This window comes from Tiliqua scincoides, chromosome 3, assembly GCF_035046505.1.
Source record: "Tiliqua scincoides isolate rTilSci1 chromosome 3, rTilSci1.hap2, whole genome shotgun sequence".
Taxonomy (NCBI): domain Eukaryota; kingdom Metazoa; phylum Chordata; class Lepidosauria; order Squamata; family Scincidae; genus Tiliqua; species Tiliqua scincoides.
The window spans coordinates 7057167-7079671 of NC_089823.1; the positions used below are offsets into that span (position 1 = coordinate 7057167).

At 45.2% G+C, this 22505-nt stretch overlaps 1 protein-coding gene and 2 pseudogenes across 3 annotated transcripts in view; 1 reads left to right on the top strand and 2 right to left on the bottom strand.

The window, feature by feature from the left end:
* Nucleotides 1–22505, bottom strand: part of TENM4 (teneurin transmembrane protein 4) — a 367138-nt gene that overhangs the window by 273246 nt on the left and 71387 nt on the right. For 2 of the 3 annotated variants that reach the window (XM_066622506.1, XM_066622505.1), the window contains exon 3: nt 18802–19011. The exons of the other annotated variant lie outside the window; for it this stretch is intronic. In XM_066622506.1, coding sequence (XP_066478603.1) covers nt 18802–19011 — 210 coding nt within the window. The remainder of the gene's footprint in view (nt 1–18801; nt 19012–22505) is intronic. 3 annotated transcript variants of the gene reach the window in all.
* LOC136646638 (5S ribosomal RNA) lies at nt 10239–10352 on the top strand (annotated as a pseudogene).
* On the bottom strand, nt 11427–11545 carry LOC136646998 (5S ribosomal RNA; annotated as a pseudogene).

A 22505-nucleotide genomic window follows, 5' to 3' on the forward strand; every position in this document is an offset into this window, starting at 1 on the left:
TAAGTGCTTTTGCATGCATTTGACTCTGGTCTTTGTACGCTCCTTCTGAGGATTCCACTACTTAGATTTATTTATTTATTTATATCCCACCTTTCCACCTCGTTTTGGGGCCCTCAAGACAGCGTCCAAAATATTTCAGTACAATAGATAAAACAATACTAAAACATTAATAAAAACAATTAAAACCATAAAAACAGTAAGACAGATTTGTGGTCTAAATACCCACAGGTCTGGAGAGATGATTCTTTAACATTTAAGACTGGAGATGGACAATAAGAACTGTTTGAACTTCATTTATAGAACAGCACTTCAGATATAATTGGATGTTTTATATTGCATCTTTATTGTTTTATTCTGCTTTGAGCATTGGAAAAGCAGTATATAAATCTGCCCGCGAAACCACACTTCCTGCTGTAATAAATCTTTCAACTAAATACATTCACAGTGCAACTTATTTTGGTGCATAGGGCTACTTTGCAAAACTCTCTCAATTATAAAACTAAGATTTCTTTAATCAGGGGCAGCTCTAGCATCAAAGAGCTCATAATCACCCAATGGTTAGAAGGTAGCTCTAAGGATTCCCCCCCCACCATCTTCCCCCACCACAGAAACCTCACAATTCCCACCCCCTGACCTCTGAATGCCAAGAGCCTTGGCTTAAAGGGTTAATCCCCTGCCAAGACCTTGTTTTATCCAGATTATTATGTGGGTGACACTAAGACTTGGCTTTATACTCCCAGGCCAGCAACACTATGCTCATTTGGGAGGTAATCTGATCCTCAAACTGTAGCCCAATGAACAAAACTCACAAGTGGCTCCTCTACTAATATATTCTGTTGCATCTCTTTCCTGCCTGATCTTGGAAAGCAGATGCAGCATGGAACACAGGTCTTTTCCCATTGTTTGTGCATTACTCCACAGCACAGTTAAAAAGCTCAGTTTGTGGAGCCCAGTTCTATGAGGGTCTGGCACACACAATGAAGAGACCTGGATTTTTGAGGGAGAAATGGGGAGAAGAGAAGATCAGCTTCCCTCCCTCCCAAATTGGAAGTGTCAACTGAAAAATCAAGCTTTTTTTAAGGTTATCCTAGCTTAGGATGCAGGAATGCAGAAATCTGGGACTAAGGCTGCAATCCTAACCTCACTTTCCTGGGACTAAGTCCCACTGAATACAATAGGACTTACTTCTGAGTAGACCTGCTTAGGCTTGTGTCCTAAATCGTTTATAACAAAGTCTAAAATGGTAATAAAATGAAAATAACAACACAGATAAAAACTTGGAAGTGGAATTGATGAAAAAAACCTTGGCTGACTAGTTAATCAATTTCATCTAATTCATTTCATCACTAATACAAAGGTTTTGAAGAAAATGTTTTTTTTAAGTTGGTGCCTAAATCCATTGCATTAGACACCTCCTGAGGAGAGGAATCCCCTCCCATGTGAGAGTGAAGGGAGAATGCCTCTTCTACGATAAATAGTGCCTGCCATCCACTGTCTTTATACTTACTTGCATTAAAAATAATTAATATTTTTGAATGATGTGTTGCCCAATTAAATGGTGGTTTGTGTGACTTCCCAGTCAATTAAAATTAAATTAAATTAATAAAATTTCTCTCTCTATATTGACCACCTCCTTAAGTTGTATCTTGACCACTTCGACCATTACAGAGTATTAATTTACCCTCCGTAAGTTGCCCACTGAACGCGATTCTGTGGGCCTGCGTTTTGTCTGGTTTGTCCCATCTTGGAAAAGGAAGAAGCCACGCGACAATCCCTTCCCTACGCCTGCTAGTGCGTGTGCGAAAGGGTTTTATAGGTGGGCACACTACACATAGCTGACAGACTTGCACCAGCTGCCAATTGTACCTGGACATGTACCAAGTTGTGAGGGACATGAGGTTGCTTGTGCATAGTGAAGCCACTATCCTTTCACTTTGGTTCCCATCACCAGTGCATTACTTTACACTTATATTGAAACACAACTGCTATTCTACCAGTTTGGACAGGTCCTTCTGGAGCACTTCACAATCCCTTCTGGTCTTCACCACTCAGAAAAGTTTAGTGTCATCCACAGACTTGTCCACCTCCCTGCTTATCCCTGTTTCCAGGTCATTTATGAAGATGGTGAAAAGCACCAGTCCCAGGACAGACCCTTGAGGCACTCCACTTTCCACCTCTCTCCACTTTTTTTGTCAATTGCCCATTGACACCCACTCTCTGTTCCCTGGTCTTCAACCAGTTCCCAATCCATGAGAGGACCTGTCCTCTTATTCCCTGACTGTGGAGTTTTCTCAACAGCTTTTAGTGAGGGACCATATTAAAAACCTTCTGGCATTTAGTGAATCTGAGCAGACCCAGTGGAAGCCAGGCAGCCGAAGTACAAAAGTGTTGTTTTGTTTTTTTGTAGCTGTTGGGGCTATGTAACATGCTACGGGCTGGCAAGGGATAGCATTGGTCTGCCTATCTGCTATGAAAGCAAGTATTTTTTTTTTACGTACAATTTTTTTAAGCTTATGAATTTTCAGGGGTTTTTTTAAACACTGATTGTGGGCTGTTTATTCTCTGTCTCTTGATATAGATACAGATGATATAAATAGTAAGCAGCACAAGAGGATCAATTCTCATTGATATTTGCAATAAAACTTTTTAAAAATCCAGTCTAAATAATAACTTGCCCTTGCATTTGCTGTCCTGGTAGCTAAACATGTTAATATTTAAATGCCTTTTTTCCCCCCGAATGTTGGTCACCTCCCTATGCTGACCAATTCCTCCAGTCCCTTGGGTGGTCAACTTAAAGAGGTTCTACTGTAGTAAGAATTACTATCCAACTCTACTTGTTTCCATCTGTTACTAGGGAGGCTGAGCGAGTCCTGAACAAATGTTTGGCAACTCTGAAAGACTGGATGTGGTCTAATAAAATGATATATAAGGTGGACAAGACACAGGTGCTGTTGGTTAATAAGAAAGCAGATTTGGGGAAGGGTTTACAGCTGGTTCAGGATGGGGTTGCATTCCCCTTGAAGGACCAGGTCCGTAGCTTGGGTATGCTCCTGGAAACACAGGTAGCAGTTGACGCCAGGAATACTTTTGTCTGGTTTCAGCTAGCATGCCAAGTGGTCCTTCCTAAAAAATGCAGCTCTGGTCACACGGATCCATGCCAGGCAGCCCAATCCTATCATGCGCTTACACTGACAGATCTTGCCATTCATCAGTGCAAGTCATGCTCTGGTTGCACAGAAACTGCACTGCCATTGTGTACTAGTTGCAGGGGACCAATGAGAAAGGGGAGAGTTATGGGCCTCTCAGAGGCAGCCCATAACTCTCAGCTCAGAGGTGGGAAACTGTGACAAATTCATGTAGGAGCAAGTTCCATTTATGGCCCTTTCCATTGTGATTAACTGGAACTTCCAGGTTTAGAGGCAAGATACTTCTGAATATGAGATGTTGAAGACAAAGGGGGAGTTTCCTCAAGATTGTACCAAGGTATTTGCGTCCTGGACAGTTGTGTCCAGGTCAAAGGCATCCTGGTCACTGGCATCCTGGACATTCATGTCTGTTTTTTTTGTGTCCCAGTCCACTTCCACTATAACTGGGCAACAAACAAACTAGAACTGGGCAACAAACCTCATATTATACATTATATTTTTAATAGATTAGACTTGATGGTATCATGGTATGCAGCTGCATTTGGTATGTGATCTGCACTTTTAACAAGCTACTCTGTATATGCTTTTCACAAATGATAGTCAATGGGACTTGCTCCTAGGTAAGTGTGGGTAGGATTGCAGCCTAGGATTGTTAAAACTCTTCCCACTTGATGATGTCACTTCCAGGCATGACATCCCTTTCCAGTGGGTCCTGACAGATTCTCCTTCTAAAAAGTGGGTCCCGGTGCTAAAAGTTTGAAAACCACTTGTCTAGGACAAAAAAGGCATAGATGCAAATGCCCAGTACTGGGTCACATTTGACCAGGGCACACAAAGAGATGTCACTCCTAGAGATATCTGGCTCGCCATGGTCAGAACCAGGATGCTGGATTAGCTCCATCTTTGGATTGACCCTGCAGGATTCTTCTTATGTTGTAGGTTGTGGCAGCACAATGATACTGAAAGAGGGAAGAGGGAAAGGGGCCACCTGAATCCACACTTTATGGGAAGGCCAACAAACTGCCCCGCAGTACAAAAAGCAGCAATAAAGGGTATTGAAAAGGAGTAAGTTTGCCACTCTTCCAAGATATGCCCAACAAAATGAGGTTTCTAAGCAGTGAAAGTTACCGGAAGCACCTTCTACTTTATATTTTGTTATGTGAATTTTTTTTTACAAGTCAAATTGTCTTGAATGTGAGTTATGGTGGCAAAGCAATGTACATATTTAATAAGTGCTAAAAGGCTACTGCAGAAACTCAGAAAAATATGCCTTTTCCTTGCTATCTTAAGTTTCATCATCTTTTTGGAAACCACTTGGGAACACAAAGCACATGCACATACATGCCCCAGGCTGGCTTCAGAAAGAATGCAGCTCCCCTCATCAAAAAGAACGCACAGTTGTATCTTCGGAAAAGAATCCTTCTCCTGCCATTCCACGTGTATTACATTTGCGATTTACACGGGGATTTACAATGGCGGCACTTCTCCCCAGGTGTTAGTTATTTTGGATGGGCTCCTGGCTCTAAGCAGAGTTTACACAGCTGTGGAAGGTAAATCAAGGAGGGATCAATTGAAATAAAAAGGGGAAAACAGGAAAAAAAAAGAAGTGCAACACAAATCTCTTGCAAAATCTCCACCAGCCCTGCTGTTGAAACAGCTCTTCTATCCAGAGAGGGAATGAATTCGCTAACTATTAAGGGAGCCCCAACCAAAATAAGCTTGAGCTTATTTTCACCATTTAGAGAGCAGAAAGTCTCTCTTTTGTCATCCGAAGTCTAAGCTGCCTAAAGCTTCTACAGAAACACAACTGTAAAGAAGGAAGGCAGTTGAAATCCATTTAGAGAGGGCAGCAATCAGGGAGGGTGCTGGGAGCTGGTGGTTGTTCTTAGAAGGCAGGATGGGTTGCATGGATCTTGCTTCACATGCCCTGGACAGATTTATAGACCGCGGAGATTCAAAAAGGTCACCCTTTGTAGGTCTGCAGAAAGATGACTACAGGACTCCTGGATTCAACTGGTGTCTCTCCTTATCAAGCATGGAAAAGTCACCAACCACATCACTCACACACACACACACAGGCTTCAGGCACACTGACTCTGTGCATGACATATTTATTACCAGTCTGCAGAATTTCTTTTTCACACAAAGAAAGCTCTGGGGGGCAAGGAGGACGGATATGAGACAGCTGAAGAGGTCCAAAGTCCCACTAGCACATCAATAATACACTAATATCATCAACCCACCATAGAGACTGAACAAAGCTTTTTCTGTCCGTTAGTTAATTAGCAAACAAAGAGATTAAAGGCTTCAATATCTTGCTTACTCCCACACACTCTCTCTTAAAAACAATACCCAAAACCAGAACAAAAGGCTATATGTATATTTTAAGTTTCAAGCAGAGGGGAAAAGGTAAAAGAAAAACAAAATATATCATCAAACCTTTGTCTGAAGAAAATAGGTACAGTTGTTTTACGGGTAATTCATTAGGCTATTTTGGAGGCAAAATCCTCCTGAGATCATTTTATTCACATGTTAAATGGCTTAGAGCTCAATCCTGAGCTTGTACCGCCAGCCCTTTGTCAGCGGTGAGTGTCGCATATGTGCCGTAAAGCATGTTCATGGCTTCAGTGCCAGCAGAGACCCAGGGGAAGCTCTGCGCCAGCCGGCACTGGGCTAGTGCTAGTGGATTGCCAGTGCTCCACCACTTGGCAGTGGTGTGGACTGTGGGATGGTGGAGAGGTGTGTAGGGGCATAGAGGGAGACGGGGAGGAGGCGTTCAGGGGTGAGGAAAACAGAGGGAGGGCGGGGAGAGGGTGGGGAGGAGGCGTGCCGGGAGAGGGAGCGGGGCAGGAGGGAGCTCTGCTCCACCACATCCATTGCAGGGTACTTTCCTTACCTGGGGGAAGGGGATGAAAGTCCCCTTCACCCAAGGAGTTGCCAGCAGCAGCCCTGTTGCACACAGGATGCCAACGTGGCAGTCCCAGTGCAATGGGCAGCTCAGGATTAGGCTGCTCGACCAGTGTTTCTCAACCAGTGGTACAGGTACCACCAGCGGAACTTGAAGTGGTGTCTGGTAGTATGTGCAGGACTCCTGGAAGCTGCCACCCAGCAGCGAGACCAGCAACAAACAGCTATAGGAGGCTTGGCTTGGCGGGCAGAGATTGAAAAAGCCCTCCCATCCACCCTGAACCCCATACTGGTATTTGTCACCTCACATCGGGCCTCCCAATTTGGAAAGTAACTGGCAATAATGTCATCACCAGTTACTACCAGTGGCACATCTGATTGCCAGATGCAGGGGAAGGCACCAGGACACACAGGTTGTGTCTGTTGTCTTGTGTTCTCCCTGAGGCAACTGGTGGGCCACGGTGAGATACAGGAAGCTGGACTAGATGGGCCTATGTCCTGATCCAGTGGGGCTGTTCTTATCTTCTTATGACAAGAACACACCTTGCCACGCTACCCTTGGCATAGATGAGAGTGATTCCATGCAGGCAGCTCCTGACAGGAAACAGAGCTACCAACGTCCCCAAACCGTGGCTTTTCCGCTTCAGAAATGAATGCCTAAATTTGTCCCTTCCACGTGTTCATCTGAATGAATGGGCATGGGGGTTGCATGGCCACCAGGCAGAGAAACAAGGGCTCAGTATTCAGAGGTGAACGAGCAAGTAGGGTAGTATGACACCCTCAAGTTGAGGCAGAAAGCACTGCCGTCTGATGGCTCCCAAACATAATAAATAATCTCACATTTCTCTTAAATGAGCTCTAAAATACAATGCCAATAACTATATATTTTAAAAGCTGGCGTTCTAATTATTAAATTATTTGTTATTGGAAGATATAGTTCAATAACAGACATGGACCAACCACAGCTATACAGAGCAAGAAAATGCGAGGGTTGATACGAAAGTAATGCCTTATTTCGAATGTGGTGCCACATAAAGTTGTGGGTTTGACTGGGTGGTCACTAGATGTGTGTGTATGTGTAGATGTGTGTGTATGGTGTGTAGATGTGTGTGTAGATGTAGGTGTAGATGTAGGTGTAGGGGTGTAGATGTGTAGAGGTGTGTACACACATGTGTAGATGTGTGTGTATGGTCTCACCATACAGAGTGGCAGGGACGTGAGGGGGAAGGGGAGGCAGGTGAGGCAGAGCCTCCCCACCTGAGTCCTTCGAAAAGCACCACCGCTGGGTGAGGCGTCCAAGCGCTCACAACCCATGCGCTCAAGTTAGCACCTGGTGGGTCTCAAAAATGCCAATGGCATTGTCAAGTCAATTCAATCACGGCCCTTTGTTTTATAGGCGTATCCGAAACATACACTGTTCTGAACTGCTCATGCACCACACTCATGAGATATATCGCACTGCCACTTCAGGTGGTGAAACTACACACATCTAGTGACCACCCAGTCACACTCACATTATGTGGCGCCAGAATTAAAATTTTAAAAGAGGAGGCATTAGTTTCGTACCAACTCTTGTACATACTAAATTTAAGTTATGTACCAATCCTGCAAACGAACTAAGTAAGGGCTGTTACTTAGTTAAGTTACTAAGTTAAGTGATGTTTGTCTTATACATAAGAAAGGAGTACAACTCATCCCTGTGACACTTTCAGTGACTGTTTGCTAAGGTTCCTTTTGTACCTTTTTTAGATTGTGAGCCCTCTGGGACAAGGAAATATAACTTTTTTCATTAATTTTGCTATGTAAACGACTTTGTAAACTTTCCACTTAAAAGCAATATATAATTATCCTTACTAATAATAAACCTACTAACAGTCCAATCCTAACTAATTTTCATATGGCGATGCAGCACCACCAATGGTGCACTATCACTAATGGTGCACTAATGGTGCAATGGGTGCACTATCACTGCATCCCTCAAGGGAATTTCAGCATCCAGAGGCCCCATCTGGCCTTGTCCCTGCCCGTCACCACTATGTTCTGCCCACCCCCGTTAATCATGGGGGCCGCATAAAGAGCTTCCATGGGCCATATCCGGCCAGTGGGCCTTATGTTTGACACCTGATGTTTCACACTGGTCTGAGTCTTCCCCACAAGGAGGTAACACATCTGGAAGTGGTTCCCAAACTCACAGGGAGTTTGGGAACAGCGGTAAGTGCTTGGGGGGGGGAAGGCAGCAATGTGATCACCAAGATTGCACCGCTGCCGGGGACAGGGGTTTGAACATACCTAGCTCCTGTCTCTGGGGGATGCAGGGAGTCCCATGGACCCCTCCTTAGTGATCCCCATGCCTCTGCAAGTCTAAAAATAACAATAATGATCCACTTCCAGTTCTGTGATCACAAACAGGAAGTGGGTCGCAATCATTATTTTTATACTTGCAGAGGCATTGGCAGCCCTGTGGCAAAGGTGGAACTGGAGGCGGTGCAAAGCAAGAAGTCTTGCAAAGAGCCTCACCGTAGCATACAAGAGGCCTCTCCCCTTTGGAGCCATTCCAGGTGGTGGGTGTAAAACGGAGGTGTGCATGCCTGACTCTGAAGGGGAGGGGGAGAGGCCCCTTCCACACTGTGATAAGGCTTCCTGCAAGACTTAGTGCTTTATACACTCTCTAGCTACGCCACCGCACCGAGGAGGAGACTGCAGGGCTCCCTGAACCCCCTCCCCATATGACGGCACTGCATTAGTTAAGTTTCAACCCTCTCCCAGCAGCAGCATGATCCTGGAGATTGTGCTGCAGCCTTCCCCCCCTTCCTACCCCTTAAGGGGTACAGGCAGGGCTTCCCTGGCCCAGTTTGGGAACCCCTGACATACAGGATTATTCAGTAGGGTTTCTAAGACAGAGATTGTGAACTGCACCACCTGGTTTTCTAGAAACAGTTCCTGATAATGCTTACAAATACTGTAGATTTACGCAGCACTTTGCAAAACACCTTCAGTATCTCCCTATACTGAACACTATCTCCCGATCTTGTCTGATCTTGGAAGCTAAGCAGGGTCAGGCCTGGTTAGTACTTGGATGGGAGACCGCCTGGGAATACCGGGTGCTGTAGGCTTATACCATAGTCTTTCAAGACTGAAGGTTGCCAACCATTTTTGCAAAACACCTTATGTACTGCCACAATAATCCTCGCATCAACCCTGTAAGGTAGGCCAGCACAAACGCCCTAATCACTGAAAGAACAACTATTTGACTAATGTCTCCACACAAATCTGTGGCAGAGGGGGAGATCTTTAGCCAGTATCGCTGGACTAGCTTTTAAGCATTTCTTCTTGTTGAAAAGCCCACACTGCGGTCTTTAATGGGATCTCAGCTTCTCTGTTTCTAACTGCAAGCTCATTTTGCATGTGTATAGTGGTGGAAAAAAAGATGCCCAACTGTCAAAAGACAAAAGGTCAACCACATGGTTAAAAACCCAACTGTACTGGTAAATGTCAGGAGGGAGGGGGATGTAGGAGTCTCCAGCAGCTTTATTAAGGGACCCAACACTGCACACTGCTTCCTTCCTTCTCTCTAAGACAGGGGTCTCCAAACTCTTTGGCCAGAGGGCCGCATCAAATATCTGGCATGGTGTTGAGGGATGAAAAAAAATTTAAATATAAAATTTAAATAAATAAATTAAAGATGGAACTTAGATGAGTGAATAAATGAATGAATGAATGGGCTCATTCATTTAACCTCTCTGACCCTCAGAACACCCTATAGACACAATCGGAGCATAGTTCTGGTCATATTCAGTTGAGTGGGCCAGAGGCTTTCAGGGGATAAGAGGCTTGCTGCGGGCCGCATCTGGCCCCCGGGCCTAGGTTTGGAGACCCCTGCTCTAAGATAACAATTCAGAATTAGCCTCCTCTAACGCCCACCACATTACACCAAGTTGCAAGGCGCAACTCAGTTTCATCACAGCAAAGAGAAACAGCCATTAAGAGAAGAGACTGGAGTTGTCTGGACGTAGGGTGCAAACTAAAGCTCCGTCTAGTTTGACATATGTACTGTGGCATCTTAAACTCCCCCACATTACATCAAGGGAAGCCCCACAGAAATCAACAGCACTTTCTTCCAGGTAACACATTTTGTATTGAAACCATGTTTAAGGTTTCAACTTAAACCATGTTTAAGGTTTAAGGTGCAGCAACTGTTACCCTGCACATGCCCAATCTCGTCTGATCTTGGAAGCTAAGCAGGGTCAGGCCTGGTTAGTACTTGGATGGGAGACTGCCTGGGAATACTGGGTGCTGTAGGCTTAAACCATAGTCTTTCGAGACTGAAGGTTGCCAACCAACCATGTTTAAGGAGGGGTTGCAGTTCCGTGAAAGAGCATTTGCTCCACATCCTCAGGTTCCATCTCCAGCATCTTCAGACAGGGCAAAGAAAAATTTCTGCTAGAAACTGGAGAGCCACTTTCAGTTCATGCGGATAGTACTGAGCTAGATATTCTTATGACCTGACTCAGAATAAGGAGCTTCCAAAGTAACCTGGAAGCATCATTGAGGGGCATTTGGCTGTGTCCGTAATGCTGCTCTCTCATATTTTATTCAATCTTGTCCCTCACTGTCCCAGTGTTGATTTGTATCCCTCTCCTATTCACACTTACAAGGGAGAGCCAGTTTGGCAGACTAGGGCTGCAATCCTATCCACACTTTCCTGAGAGTAAGCCCCATTGAACTCAATGGAACTTACTTCTGAGCAGACATGCATAGGATTGGGCTGTAGGTCAGGGAAAATATGGGTTCAAATTCCTGCCCTCAATCATAAAACCGGGTGACTTGAGGCCAGTCACGCTCTCTTAGCTTAACCTGCCTTACAGTGTTTTTTGCAAGGTTAAAATGTAGAGGGGGAAGAAGCACGTGAGCTCCTTGGTCAAAAGGTGGGATATAATTGTAATAAACATTTTCTCCAGACAGTGGTGTAGCTAGAGGGGGACAAAGCATTAGGTTTTGCAGGGAAACTTTCCTCAACATGCAAGTGGCCTCTCCACCTCAGAGCCATTCCGGGCAGGGGGGAGCAAAATGGAGGAATTCGCCTCTGTTTTGCCCCCCCCCAGCCAGCATGGGTCTGAAGGGGGAAGGAGGGGCTGCTTGCATGCTGCAGTGAAGCTCCCTGCAAAACTTCATGCTTTGCCCCCCTCTAGCTATGCCACTGTCTCCAGGCATAATTGTAGGCTTTCTCAGTTCTATTTTTTATGTTTTCTAAAATAAACCCTGTACAAAGGATTTTAGTGGATTTTTATACCTATGTGGATTTTTATACCTATACAAACTCTAGCATTCCTCCAATCTGGTTGGCAACCTTCAGTCTCGAAAGACTATGGTATAAGCCTACAGCACCCAGTATTCCCAGGCGGTCTCCCATCCAAGTACTAACCAGGCCTGACCCTGCTTAGCTTCCAAGATCAGACGAGATCGGGCATGTGCAGGGTAACACTACTATTTGGACAAATCTAAATAAATAAATTGTACTACATACATTATGGATTCACAATCTGTTCTTGGATTTAGTAAAGCAAAATTTCTCTGGTTTGTTCTAGTTTTGAATAGGCCCGTGTTAAAGGTCTTACTCTAAAAACAGTATGTAAAGGTTTTTAATTGGGCTGTCCAACAGGGGCACCCAGAAAACACCACAAAATGCCAAAAAGAATACAACACCTTTGCGTACTTTCACACAAGCACCTACAACACTTGATACCTAAAACATCATGGGAGAAATCCCTTGAACATATGAAACATCCATTTCAAATCTTCCATATTACTCCAATTCACCTCAAACACAATGGTTCAGCTGCAAGTCGTCATGGAGCAAAAGCATTATCAAGAGATATACCTGATGCAGGTGTGAAGAAACTCACAAAGATCAACTTGAACAACAACAGATGAAACTTCACAATTAACCAACTGGTCAGAAACTCTGATTTGTTAAGATGAACCACAATTGAATGAAAAGCCAAGGGATGGAGATAATTAGGTAGTTGCCTAATTCAGTTTTTCCCAAATGTTGGGCTGGAACTCACCAGTGAGTCGTGAAACCATTTTTGGTGGGTCACAAAAAGTTTTTGAAACATAAAAAAAAAAAAACTTTGCAAGTACCCTTGCCCGGTTTGCTGAAGAAAATAGTCACCCCTCTCCTCAAATTAAAATGTTGCATTTTCCCATTTCTGCATGTATTTGGTGTGCCACAGATCATGTGTGAACCCAGTTTCAGCCTTTTGTCTGGCCTGGGAGTCACAGGGAATGGAAGTCTCATCTGTGTTATCTGGAGTTTGTTCAATATCCTTCCTTATATGCATCTTCCTCTGTAAATGGTGGAAAACCCACAGTACTTCCAATACCCATTATCAGGGCAGTGTCAGATAGCATTAACCCTTGAGAAATTTACCACCTCTTTGTTAATGATCATCTCCCTACATACAGTTCATTGTGCTGAGGATGTGAATTTGGGAGAGTAAACCAATTTCCTTAGCAACACAGAAGTCATTGGATTTCAAGCCACTTAAGGCCCAATCCTATCTAACTTTCAAGCTCTGATGCAGCCCTGCCAACAGGATGTGTGCTGCAGGGGGTGGGGGGCAGTCACAGGGGCATCCTCAAGGTCAGAGAACATTTGTCCCCTTAACTTGGAGTAGCATTGAGGCTGCATCAGTGCTGCAAAGTTGGATAGGATTGGGCCCCATATCAAAAGAGTGGAATAGATTGGAGCTTATGGTAGTGGTGGCCCAACCTTACGGACTAAAAAGAAAACCCTTTTTACCTTGCTGGCATGTTTACTTTTCACTCAATCAGCTTGATTGGAATGTAGTGGCTTACAGGGCAAAAAACACAGAGCCAGAGAATCAATACCTTTATCAGAGAGAGAGAGAGAGAGAGAGAGAGAGAGAGAGAGAGAGAGAGAGAGAGAGAGGAGTGCAAAATGACCAAAAACCAGAGTGAAATGCCCAAAGTAGGTTTTTGATTCATAGAGAAATCTTCACCCTTGGGCATTCAATAGGGTTTACTCCCAGGTAAGGATGCTTAAGATTCCAGCCAAAAGGAAGAGCCAAGCCTAGCCTTCCTCCTCACATCTGGTTTTTAAATAGTTAACTAACTGCTACACCACTTTACTCTTAAATGATGGATGAATTTGCTGTTCATATTCTCTTGTTTTTCTTGCTGCATGGGGAGCCTCACCCAGTGGCATAGCTAGAGGGGGTGCAAAGCACTAAGTTTTGCATGGAGCCTTGCTGTAGTGTGCAAGGGGCCCCTCCCCTTTGGAGCCATCCAGGCAGGGGGAGCAAAATGGAGGCAAATGAAGAGATGGGGGCTCTGAAGGGGAGGGGCAGGGTCCCCCTGCAAGCTGCGGGGAGGTTCCCTGTAAAACTTAGTGCTTTGCACCCCCTCTAGCTATGCCACTGGCCTTGTCAGTCTGCGGTAGAGAAAAAACAAAGCATCTTGTGACAACTTAAAGACTAACACATTTGGAGAGGAGATTTTATTTTGTTAATTCTGTGCTTAGTTTTATTGATTTTTCATTCCATTCCATTAGATGCCTCGTGTGAGAGAGGTGAGGTACAAATCCTTAGAGAGGCAGACTTTATTATCTAGGTGCTGGATTCTCTTCCCCCATGGGGGAATATCTGAATATGTGATCACTGCTTCTCCCACCCCATCCACCCACACAGGACTGCATGCTGCTGAAACCGTATAATCCAAGAGCAGTTCTATGGCGTTTGCACAGAGTAGCTCTGAAGGCAGGTATGGCATTCACAGCATATGAGGAAGCAGCAGATGCTTGTGGTGCACACCTGGGCTCAGTGTACCCCCTGAGCCTAGCTTGGGGTACAGTCAGCCCCATTGCCTCCTCCAGCACTATGACACTGCTGCTCCCTGACCCAGGACACTAGAAGGAGGAAGTGGTGGTTCTGGTTTTTCTGAGGTGGAAGCCCCATAAGGGCCGCCCCCCCAGAGTGTGTTCCCCACCCCCAAGGTGCCTCACACCTGGACACAAGAGAGACACTGGGACACTACTACTGCCCTCTTCCTTTGTTGCCATGGCAACAGTAGGACCATCTCCTGGCCACTATCTGGTCAGCCTTCCCAGCTGGGTACCATCAGTACCAGGCAAGTGGGGGATCAGTGGCCTGTCCTCCACGGCACCATTTTAACAGTTCCTAGATGTCCTGGTCACATGATGCTGTGCCAATTCTTGGGCATAGGACTTCTGAGCGTTGTCAATGGCACTGGGGAGAAGAAGAGGATGGTCAGCCACTGCCACTTTTCCTCACTGGTTCCTTGTAAGACAGCCAGCGGCTCAGGGTCCAAGAAGAAGAACCCAGCCCTTGAAGCAGCACTGGAGAAGACATCTGGCAACTGTGGATATGTGCTAGGAAAGGAAGAAAACTGTCTTCTCCTGATTGGTCCTCAATTGGTCCTCCACAATTGTCTAGTAGGTGCCCCCTATGACAGGCCAGCAGTGGACATTCACTACTCCAGGGCTTGGCTGGGCACAGCTGTGGGCCTTTGCACGGGTCTGCCTTCACCTGCAAGAGCATCCATGGCTCATGATGAGCTTTTCCTTCCTCCGGCAAAGGAGACTGTACAGATACTGCAAAGTCTGCTAGGTGGTGCTCTCTTGCAGTCTGACAAGGACTGCAGGCATCATATGCCAAAGATATTGGTTGGCATTGCATCACAGAAAGCTGCAAGAGGTATCTGTTTGCCATGGTGCCAATGTCGCATCCAAGGAAGGAACTCAGACTTCTCCCTCCTTCCCAGGAATCTCTTGTCTATAGGAAATGTACTGCAGGCTCCTCTGGATGTTTCACCAGAAGTGTGCAAAGCAGATTTGGGCATCCACTGCCCACAGATCCTTGTCCTGTGCGAGGCACCTTGTGAGTCAATTCAAATATTCAGGGAGGAATATGTCACAGTCTTTAGATGGGCACATCCTACCTTAGAATGGGCACATCCCATTCTTAGATTCCCTACCTTAGATGGGCACATCCTACCTTAGTGGCTGTCTGCTGGTATTCATTTGCATTTTTTTAGATTGTGAGCCCTTTTGGGACAGGGAGCCATTTAATTATTTGATTTTTCTCTGTAAACCGCTTTGTGAACTTTAGTTGAAAAACGGTATATAAATACTGTTAATAAATACTGTTAATAATACTGTTAATAATAGAATGACAGTGGGCTGACTGATTTGAAAGCTACTCCATGCCAAAGGCCGTGACTCTATGCACTCTTTACGGGGAGTAAACCGCACTGGTAACACTGGGACGTCCGAGTAAGCATAAATTGGAGCAGACTGAAAAATCTCTCTCCACATGGAAAGCTATGGCATGTAAACCATTTGTGCGAATGGAAAGCTGAAACGGGTGTATATGGGATGGACTGGAGGCCATTGAGTGAGAAAGCCCCTCTCCTGTTGTTGGACTTTTTCTGTGGCAGGGAATACACAGGAGAAGCTGTGTATCCAGGAGGACCCCCAAGTTGCATAGCTGTCCCTGCAGAAAGCGTGCAACCCCATTCAGGTAGAACAAGCAAACAAACCAGAACCTGTATCGTAGATTTCTGGACCAAGAAAACCACTGTTTTTTTCTGGATTTAATTTTAGTTGGTTAGTCCACATCCAGCTCCCAACCACCTTTAGGCAATGCCAAAAGAACTTGACAGGCCCCTCCCCAGTTAATAATAATAATAATAACAGGTATTTATATACCGCCTTTCTTGGTCTTTATTCAAGACTTTATTCAAGGCGGTTTACATAGGCAGGCTTTATCTAAATCCCTATTAAATAGGGATTTTTACAATTTCAAAGAAGGTTCTTTCTTTCAAGAACGACTACATTCAAGGTGTTTCATTCCGATCTGGCTTCACATTCTGGCCTCCATCCTCCCACGCTCAGAGCAGATGGAATAGCTCGGCTTCAGCTTGTCAGCTGCTTCAAGGTCGCACGGTGCCGGTGGCCTCGAACTGGCAACCTTGTGGATGTTATCTTCAGGCAGATGGAGGCTCTACCCTCTAGACCAGACCTCCTGCCCATTTTAAGGAGAGAAAGAGGTTTCCATTTTAAGGAGAGAAAGAGGTGGATGTCATCAGCATATTGATGGCATATTGATGGCATCCCACCCCAAATTTCCAGATGACCTCTCCCAGAGGTTTCATGGGGGAAAGAATAGAGCCTACGTAACCCCACACTTCAATGACCCAGGCTCCAAACAGGCACTCCCCCCCCCACACACACCATCTTCTAGGACCAGACTCCCCTTTCTCAAGGAGTTCAGAGGGACTGAGATCCTTCCTTTCCCAATGGGTAACCCAACAGTAGGAAAATTATCTCAGCTCCCAGAACTGCCCCTTGGTCATGGTCAGGTGGACAAGGTGTTAGGAAAACCCAGCAAAGAGCCTGAATTTTCCTCCTGGGCCAATATTCTAATAGTTATCAGCAAAACTGGCACTGTCAAACTACATCCCAGATTAAGCTGATTCAGTGGGTGCCCAGGTTGCAAAGGGCACGATGGCAATGACATACTGACTGCCTAAGGCAAGCCAGCTCAACACTTGGGGAAGTTTACAGTTTAGGTGATGGGGACCCCACTCACCAGAGTGAGTCTGTATACTTTTTGTCTAGGTGTTAATGAGAGAATCTGAGGGTGCTTATGTGTCTCTCTATTACGTGTTTGCATAAAAGGGCGAGAAGGATTATTTTGGGGGAGCAAACAGGATTGCGCTTCTGTAAACTAGGTAGATATTTTCTAGATGCTTTGTTACATGACCACTCAAGTCATGTTGCCAAGTGGTGTGCAGCTTGACTCGCTTCCTTGAGCTTTACAGTGTTGGAGTGCCTGATTAGCTACCTTGGAACAGCATGTTAAGAAGAGTAGGTTATAAATCCATATAACAGATAAACAATAAATGTTCTGCTCTCTGATTGCAGCACAGTTGCAGAGCCTGCATTGTGTTGTGATCTATGAGAGTCTGACTTCATGTGTGGATATCTGCTGGGTAGCTAGGGACTTGTCAGCCCATGTAAAAACTGTGCAACTTCACTGAGCCGAGTGTTTTTTGTGACTCTCCTCTTGAGCCTTGTTTGAGCACCAATTTCATTGCTATTACAGTACTGTACTTCAATAGCTGGAAATCCTACCAGAAAAATGCTAGCAACACCAATCATGCGCATTTGTGGAGATCTTTAATTGCATTGATTTTTGGCAGCTGGAAAACTCATGGCCTTAAAGTGACCTAATGTTATAGATTTGATCCCCTCTCGTTTATTAGATCCTTAATATTTAATTTATTATGTGGGACCCTAAAAACACTGAAAGTGCCTCCCCTCACAGAGGGGAAAGCCAGGATCTTAATATTTTAAATAAATAAAATGTGTGTGCGCATCGATATACACACACAGGGGAGGGGTTGGAGTGGGAAACCAGGGTAACAAGCAGAGAACTAAACTGGATTGTGTGATTCCTCCTGGATGAGATCTTAAGCACAAATGTGAAACATAATCAAAGCACTTTTCTGGACTATTTAAAAGCAAGACTGTTTTTCATCTTCCTAATGCTCCACAATCTAATCTCCAAGCATCATTCATTTCTGGCTCTTCTTGCCCAACACTTCAGCTACCAATGGACCACTGAGGCACTCCAAGCAACTTCACTGTCAGTAGGGATCCCAGGCCATGCAATGTTACTAAAAAGTGAATGTTCTCCACAGCCTGCCACTCCATCAATACCAGCGTCTCAGCCAGAAGCTGCAAAAACAACACACCCCCTTTTTAAATGTTCCTGCCATTTCTGAAGTCAAAAGACATGCACTCCTGATTTGTTACGACCCCGTCAGGGGAAAAAAAAATTAAATAAAGTCATTTATGAAAAAACACGAACACCATCAGATTTTGTTTTTAAAGGCACAAAAGTAAACCACATGTGGAGCTTGTGCCCCCCACCCTAACAGTAAAGAGCAAAAAAAAATTCCAGTCTTTGCAACATGAGATGTTGAGATTGTCTGACAAGTTTACCTGGAAAAAACCCAACATCCTGCTTGACGTTCAGTTCAATGATTACTTTCTGCTTAAGGGACTGTGGTTTAGTGAGAAATCTGTGTGTGTGTCTGAGAGTGAGATTTAAATCATGGTGCATTTTGAAGGAGTGCATCCCATCACCATCACCCACTGTCAATTCTTTGCAAATTTCAGAAACAATATATCCGACATGATGCATTAGCGCACTCCAAAATTATCTTTCCACAGGGACCTCATGCACTTTGAAGACAATCAGGGTTCAGCAGAGGTAACCCCATACAGGAGGGGAAGGAGGGGGGATTCTAAAAGCAACATAAAAGTTTTTCTTTTTTATTGCCACTAAAGATCTTTTGCAAAAACAGCAAACTCTGCATAAGACTCCACCAAAACCTGATGGATGAAAGTTATTCCACTCCAAACACTCTTTCTGCAGCACTGGAAATGTATCTTGAAGCTCAGCCAAGCCATACCCCCAACAGTCATTCAACAATGGGGCGAGGGGGGGGGGGTCCAAAATCAACAGGGATCACAAGTGAGCTGCAATGCAACCCAAGCCCACCCAGCCCCCAAATCCCTGGAAGCATTTGCAACACTCAGCAGCATCCATCTGATTGCAACCCCAACCTTCAGGTTTCACATGCAGCATGTTGCATTCCACATACAAGTAACAATAAAGAGATAGATTGAATCACTCACCATTGGAAGGCAGGGAGAGATTCCCAGAGCCACTTTTAACTAAGAATGAATTGGGGACAAACTCTTCCTCAGAGTCAGAGTCCTGGGTTGGCTGGGCCACACCATTGCCTAGCAACCTCCTCTGGCTCTCATTGGCTGGCGGGGAAGGGGGAGGGGAGGGGGACTGCTCAATAGGGGTTGATGAAGCTGATGAGCAATGCAAGGGAGGACCTGTGAACCACAAAACACAAACACAAGACAGAAAATAAATAACTTAAAATTGCAGAAAAGGACACAAGGGGAAAAATATATACATATATAAATATAGGCACATACATACATCAAACACAAAGGCATGCACAGAGAAGGATCCTTAAAAAAATAAAGAGGAGACAGAGACTTAGATGCAGTGGCGTAGCTAGAGGGGGTGCAAAGCACTAAGTTTTGCAGGAAGCCTCACCACGGCATGCAAGCGGCCTCTCCTCTTCCCCTTCGGGGCCATTCCCAGTTGCAAGAGCAAGACGGACGCAATGCTGCTTGCGCACCGCTGGCACACCACACTGTAAAACTTAGTGCTTTGCACCCCCTCTAGCTACGCCACTGCATATATATCTTAACAAACATAGGCAACTACTTGCAAATATGCGTTCTCAGCTCTGATGCCTAAAAACATTTGCACGTAGCCTTGGTTAGGCAGTCGCCAAATGACAGAGAAAATCCTGCCGTTTTCAACCACTGGTCCAAAAGAATAATAATTACCAAGCAAGCTTTTGAATTTCACAGCAACATTGTTTTAAAGTCCTTGCCTTTGAAAGCCGCCAACCTCAGTGTGCTTTTGCAGTTTTAAGTGTCATTTGAAAACAAAGGAACAACAATAACAAAAGAAATCCAAAGTATTGAGGCTGGATTTAATCATACATCTGTGCAATTTCTAAGCTAGCTGATCAGTCCCTCCGAGGAGAGACTGAAGGTTGCACCAGCTGACGGATTGCATGATGAAATTTAGCAGTAACAGGCCAGAAGCAAAAGTCAATAGAAGGGAAAGTGCATCAACGGAACTACCTTGAGAGAGCTGCTCTTTGAAGGTTTGCAGTACTAGGGCAGAGATTTACTTCTTACGGAGCACAGTGGTCTAGCACAGCGGTGCCCAAACCCTGGCCCTAGGGCCACTTATGGCCCTCAAGGTCTCTCAATGAGGCCCTCAAGGAGACCCCACTCTCTGGCCCTCTGGAGATTTGTTGGAACCCACACTGGCCCAACACAACTGCTCTCAGCGTGAGGACGACTGTTCGTCCTCTCACGTAAGCTGTGGGATGAGGGCTCCCTCCACTGCTTGTTGTTTCATGTCTGTGATGCAGTAGCGGCAGCAAAGGAAAGGTCAGCCTTGCTTTGTGCAAGGCCTTTTATAGGCCTTGAGCTATTGCAAGACCTTCATTCAATCATATAAGTTCATCTTTAACATATTCATTTATGTAAATCTATGTAAATTTATTCAAATTTTAAATGTAAATTAATTCTTTTTTTCCCCTGGCCCCCAACACAGTGTCAGAGAGATGATGTGGCCCTCCTGCCAAAAACTTTGGACACCCTTGGTCTAGCACATGACAGGTCCTGCTCTTTGCCAGAGGCCGTGCGTGGAAATTTTGAAGGGCAAAGGACCAGACCGGCTCTAGCCTCTTATGTGGCCTCACAGCCCAATCCTTTCAGGGTTGTGTGGTTAGAACATGTGAGCAGTGGCTGGGTGACAGCGGCCAGTATGGGAACCCTGGCACTGGTTCGCTGGTGCAGGGGCGGGTAGGGGATGGGCAGAATGGAACAGGGAGGGAGAGGAATGGGGTAGGGGTGTCAAGGGCAGGAAGAAGGCTGTCATTGGCGGCGGCAGCTCTGTTAATATTTATTTACAGTATATAAATTTATAAAGCGGTATATAAATACTGCTAATAATAATATTCAATAATAATAATACAGTATTTTTATCCTGCCTTCCCCCCCCCCCCAAAGGGATCCCCCAGAAATGGGATATCCTATCCCTGGACTCAGTCCACCTACCTAGGTCCACTTGGACTTAATGCCAGCAAAACAGCTGGCACAGCTCCGACTAGACCCATCAGAACAGCGGAGGCTTGCCCCAGTGCATGGGAACAAATGATGCCTTACTTCAAGGAGGATTCCGGGACTTGAAAGTCCCCAGCAGAATGTAGCGCACGCCCCATTGGCAAAGTTGCCTGGTGCTGGGAAAGTTAGGTTAGATTGAGCTGCCTGCAGGGTTAAGCACCACAGTGGGTTTCCCACATTGCCGTGGCCACATGGACTACCTTTAGGCAAACCTCAGAACTCCCAAGCTGCACAAACGTTTGCATTTAGACAAAAAAAGAGGAGTAACATGGTGGGAAAACAGGTTTTGATTCTTTCTAGATATATTCCAGGATTACGCCTGGGGAATGAAAGGACAGAGAGTCTGGCAAGCCCTGGCCCATGTTACATTCCTGGTAGTATCAGCCTTCTGCAACCCTTCCTGACACCCTTGCAATGTTGGGTGCCTCATCATTTTCTTCCCAAGGTGATGGAAGAAGTCCAATTTTCCTCTCCTTTCCGGAACTAGTGAAAGGCCAGGGATTATCACTGTGCTACTCAAAGCCCCTTTGCATCCTGCTGTCAAAATAAGCCCTAGCCTTTCCCTCTGACTTCAGGTTAGGAGGGGGGGAGAAAGCTGCTCCAGACTTCTGAGCTCCTCTGCAGCCCAGTGCAAGATCTGAGAAAGTCCCAACCTGCCCCCAGGAGAGGAGCAGGCAGATTCTCCTGCATCTCATATGGAAACAGAGCAAACTCAAGAACTTACACTGCAACATTCTGCACATTTACCTGGGAACAAGCCCCACTGAACCCTCAGGGCTTACTTCTGAGTCAACATGTGCAGGATTGCACAAGAGGGGAGCGGGGTTCTGGAGACCACACATTTTGCCTTGGCTGCTGAGGCCAGTCAAAATTTGTGGAAATCTGTCAATGATCATGACATGAGCACAATACATAACACAGGCCTACAAAATTGAGGGTCAGAAAAGTTCTTCCCAAACTTTATAGTGGTTTGATATGAATTTGGGGCACCGATTCAAAAAATGGCATCCGTTTTGCCCTATCACGTCTAGTTTTGGAGACATAGTATAGCCTCATTAGTGAATGGTTCAAGCAGCTTCCTCATGAGGAAGCCATGGTGTAGGGTTCCTCATGAGGAAGCTGCTTGAACTATTCACTAAAGAGGCTATGCCGTGTCTCCAAAACTAGACGTGATAGGGCAAAATGATGCCATTTTTGGAATCAGCACCCCAAATATACCCAGGAATTGGTGCAATGTTTAAGGAAGCAAAATGTGTGTTGACCTGTGTAATTATCTCTATTATTATTTGTATGAAGAACAAGTTTTCAGAGACATGGAAGTGATATGGCAAAGCTATTCTTACCCGTGATCACATATCCAGTTTTGTGTGTGTCCTGTTATGGTCTGGAATTAAGCTGTGCTTTGGAGATGCTGAAACTAGCCTCAACAAAGCATGGTCATGCAGTTGCGATAAACATGTGTACATTTTGATTATCTTATGATTACGGGCACATTCTTGAGAATGTCCCCAAGGAATAATTCACTCCAAAAGTATGGTGGCCTCCACCGCTGAGCTTCATGCATACTAGTCCCACTTAAGTGTAGATCCTTCTGATCATGTGGGTATCTC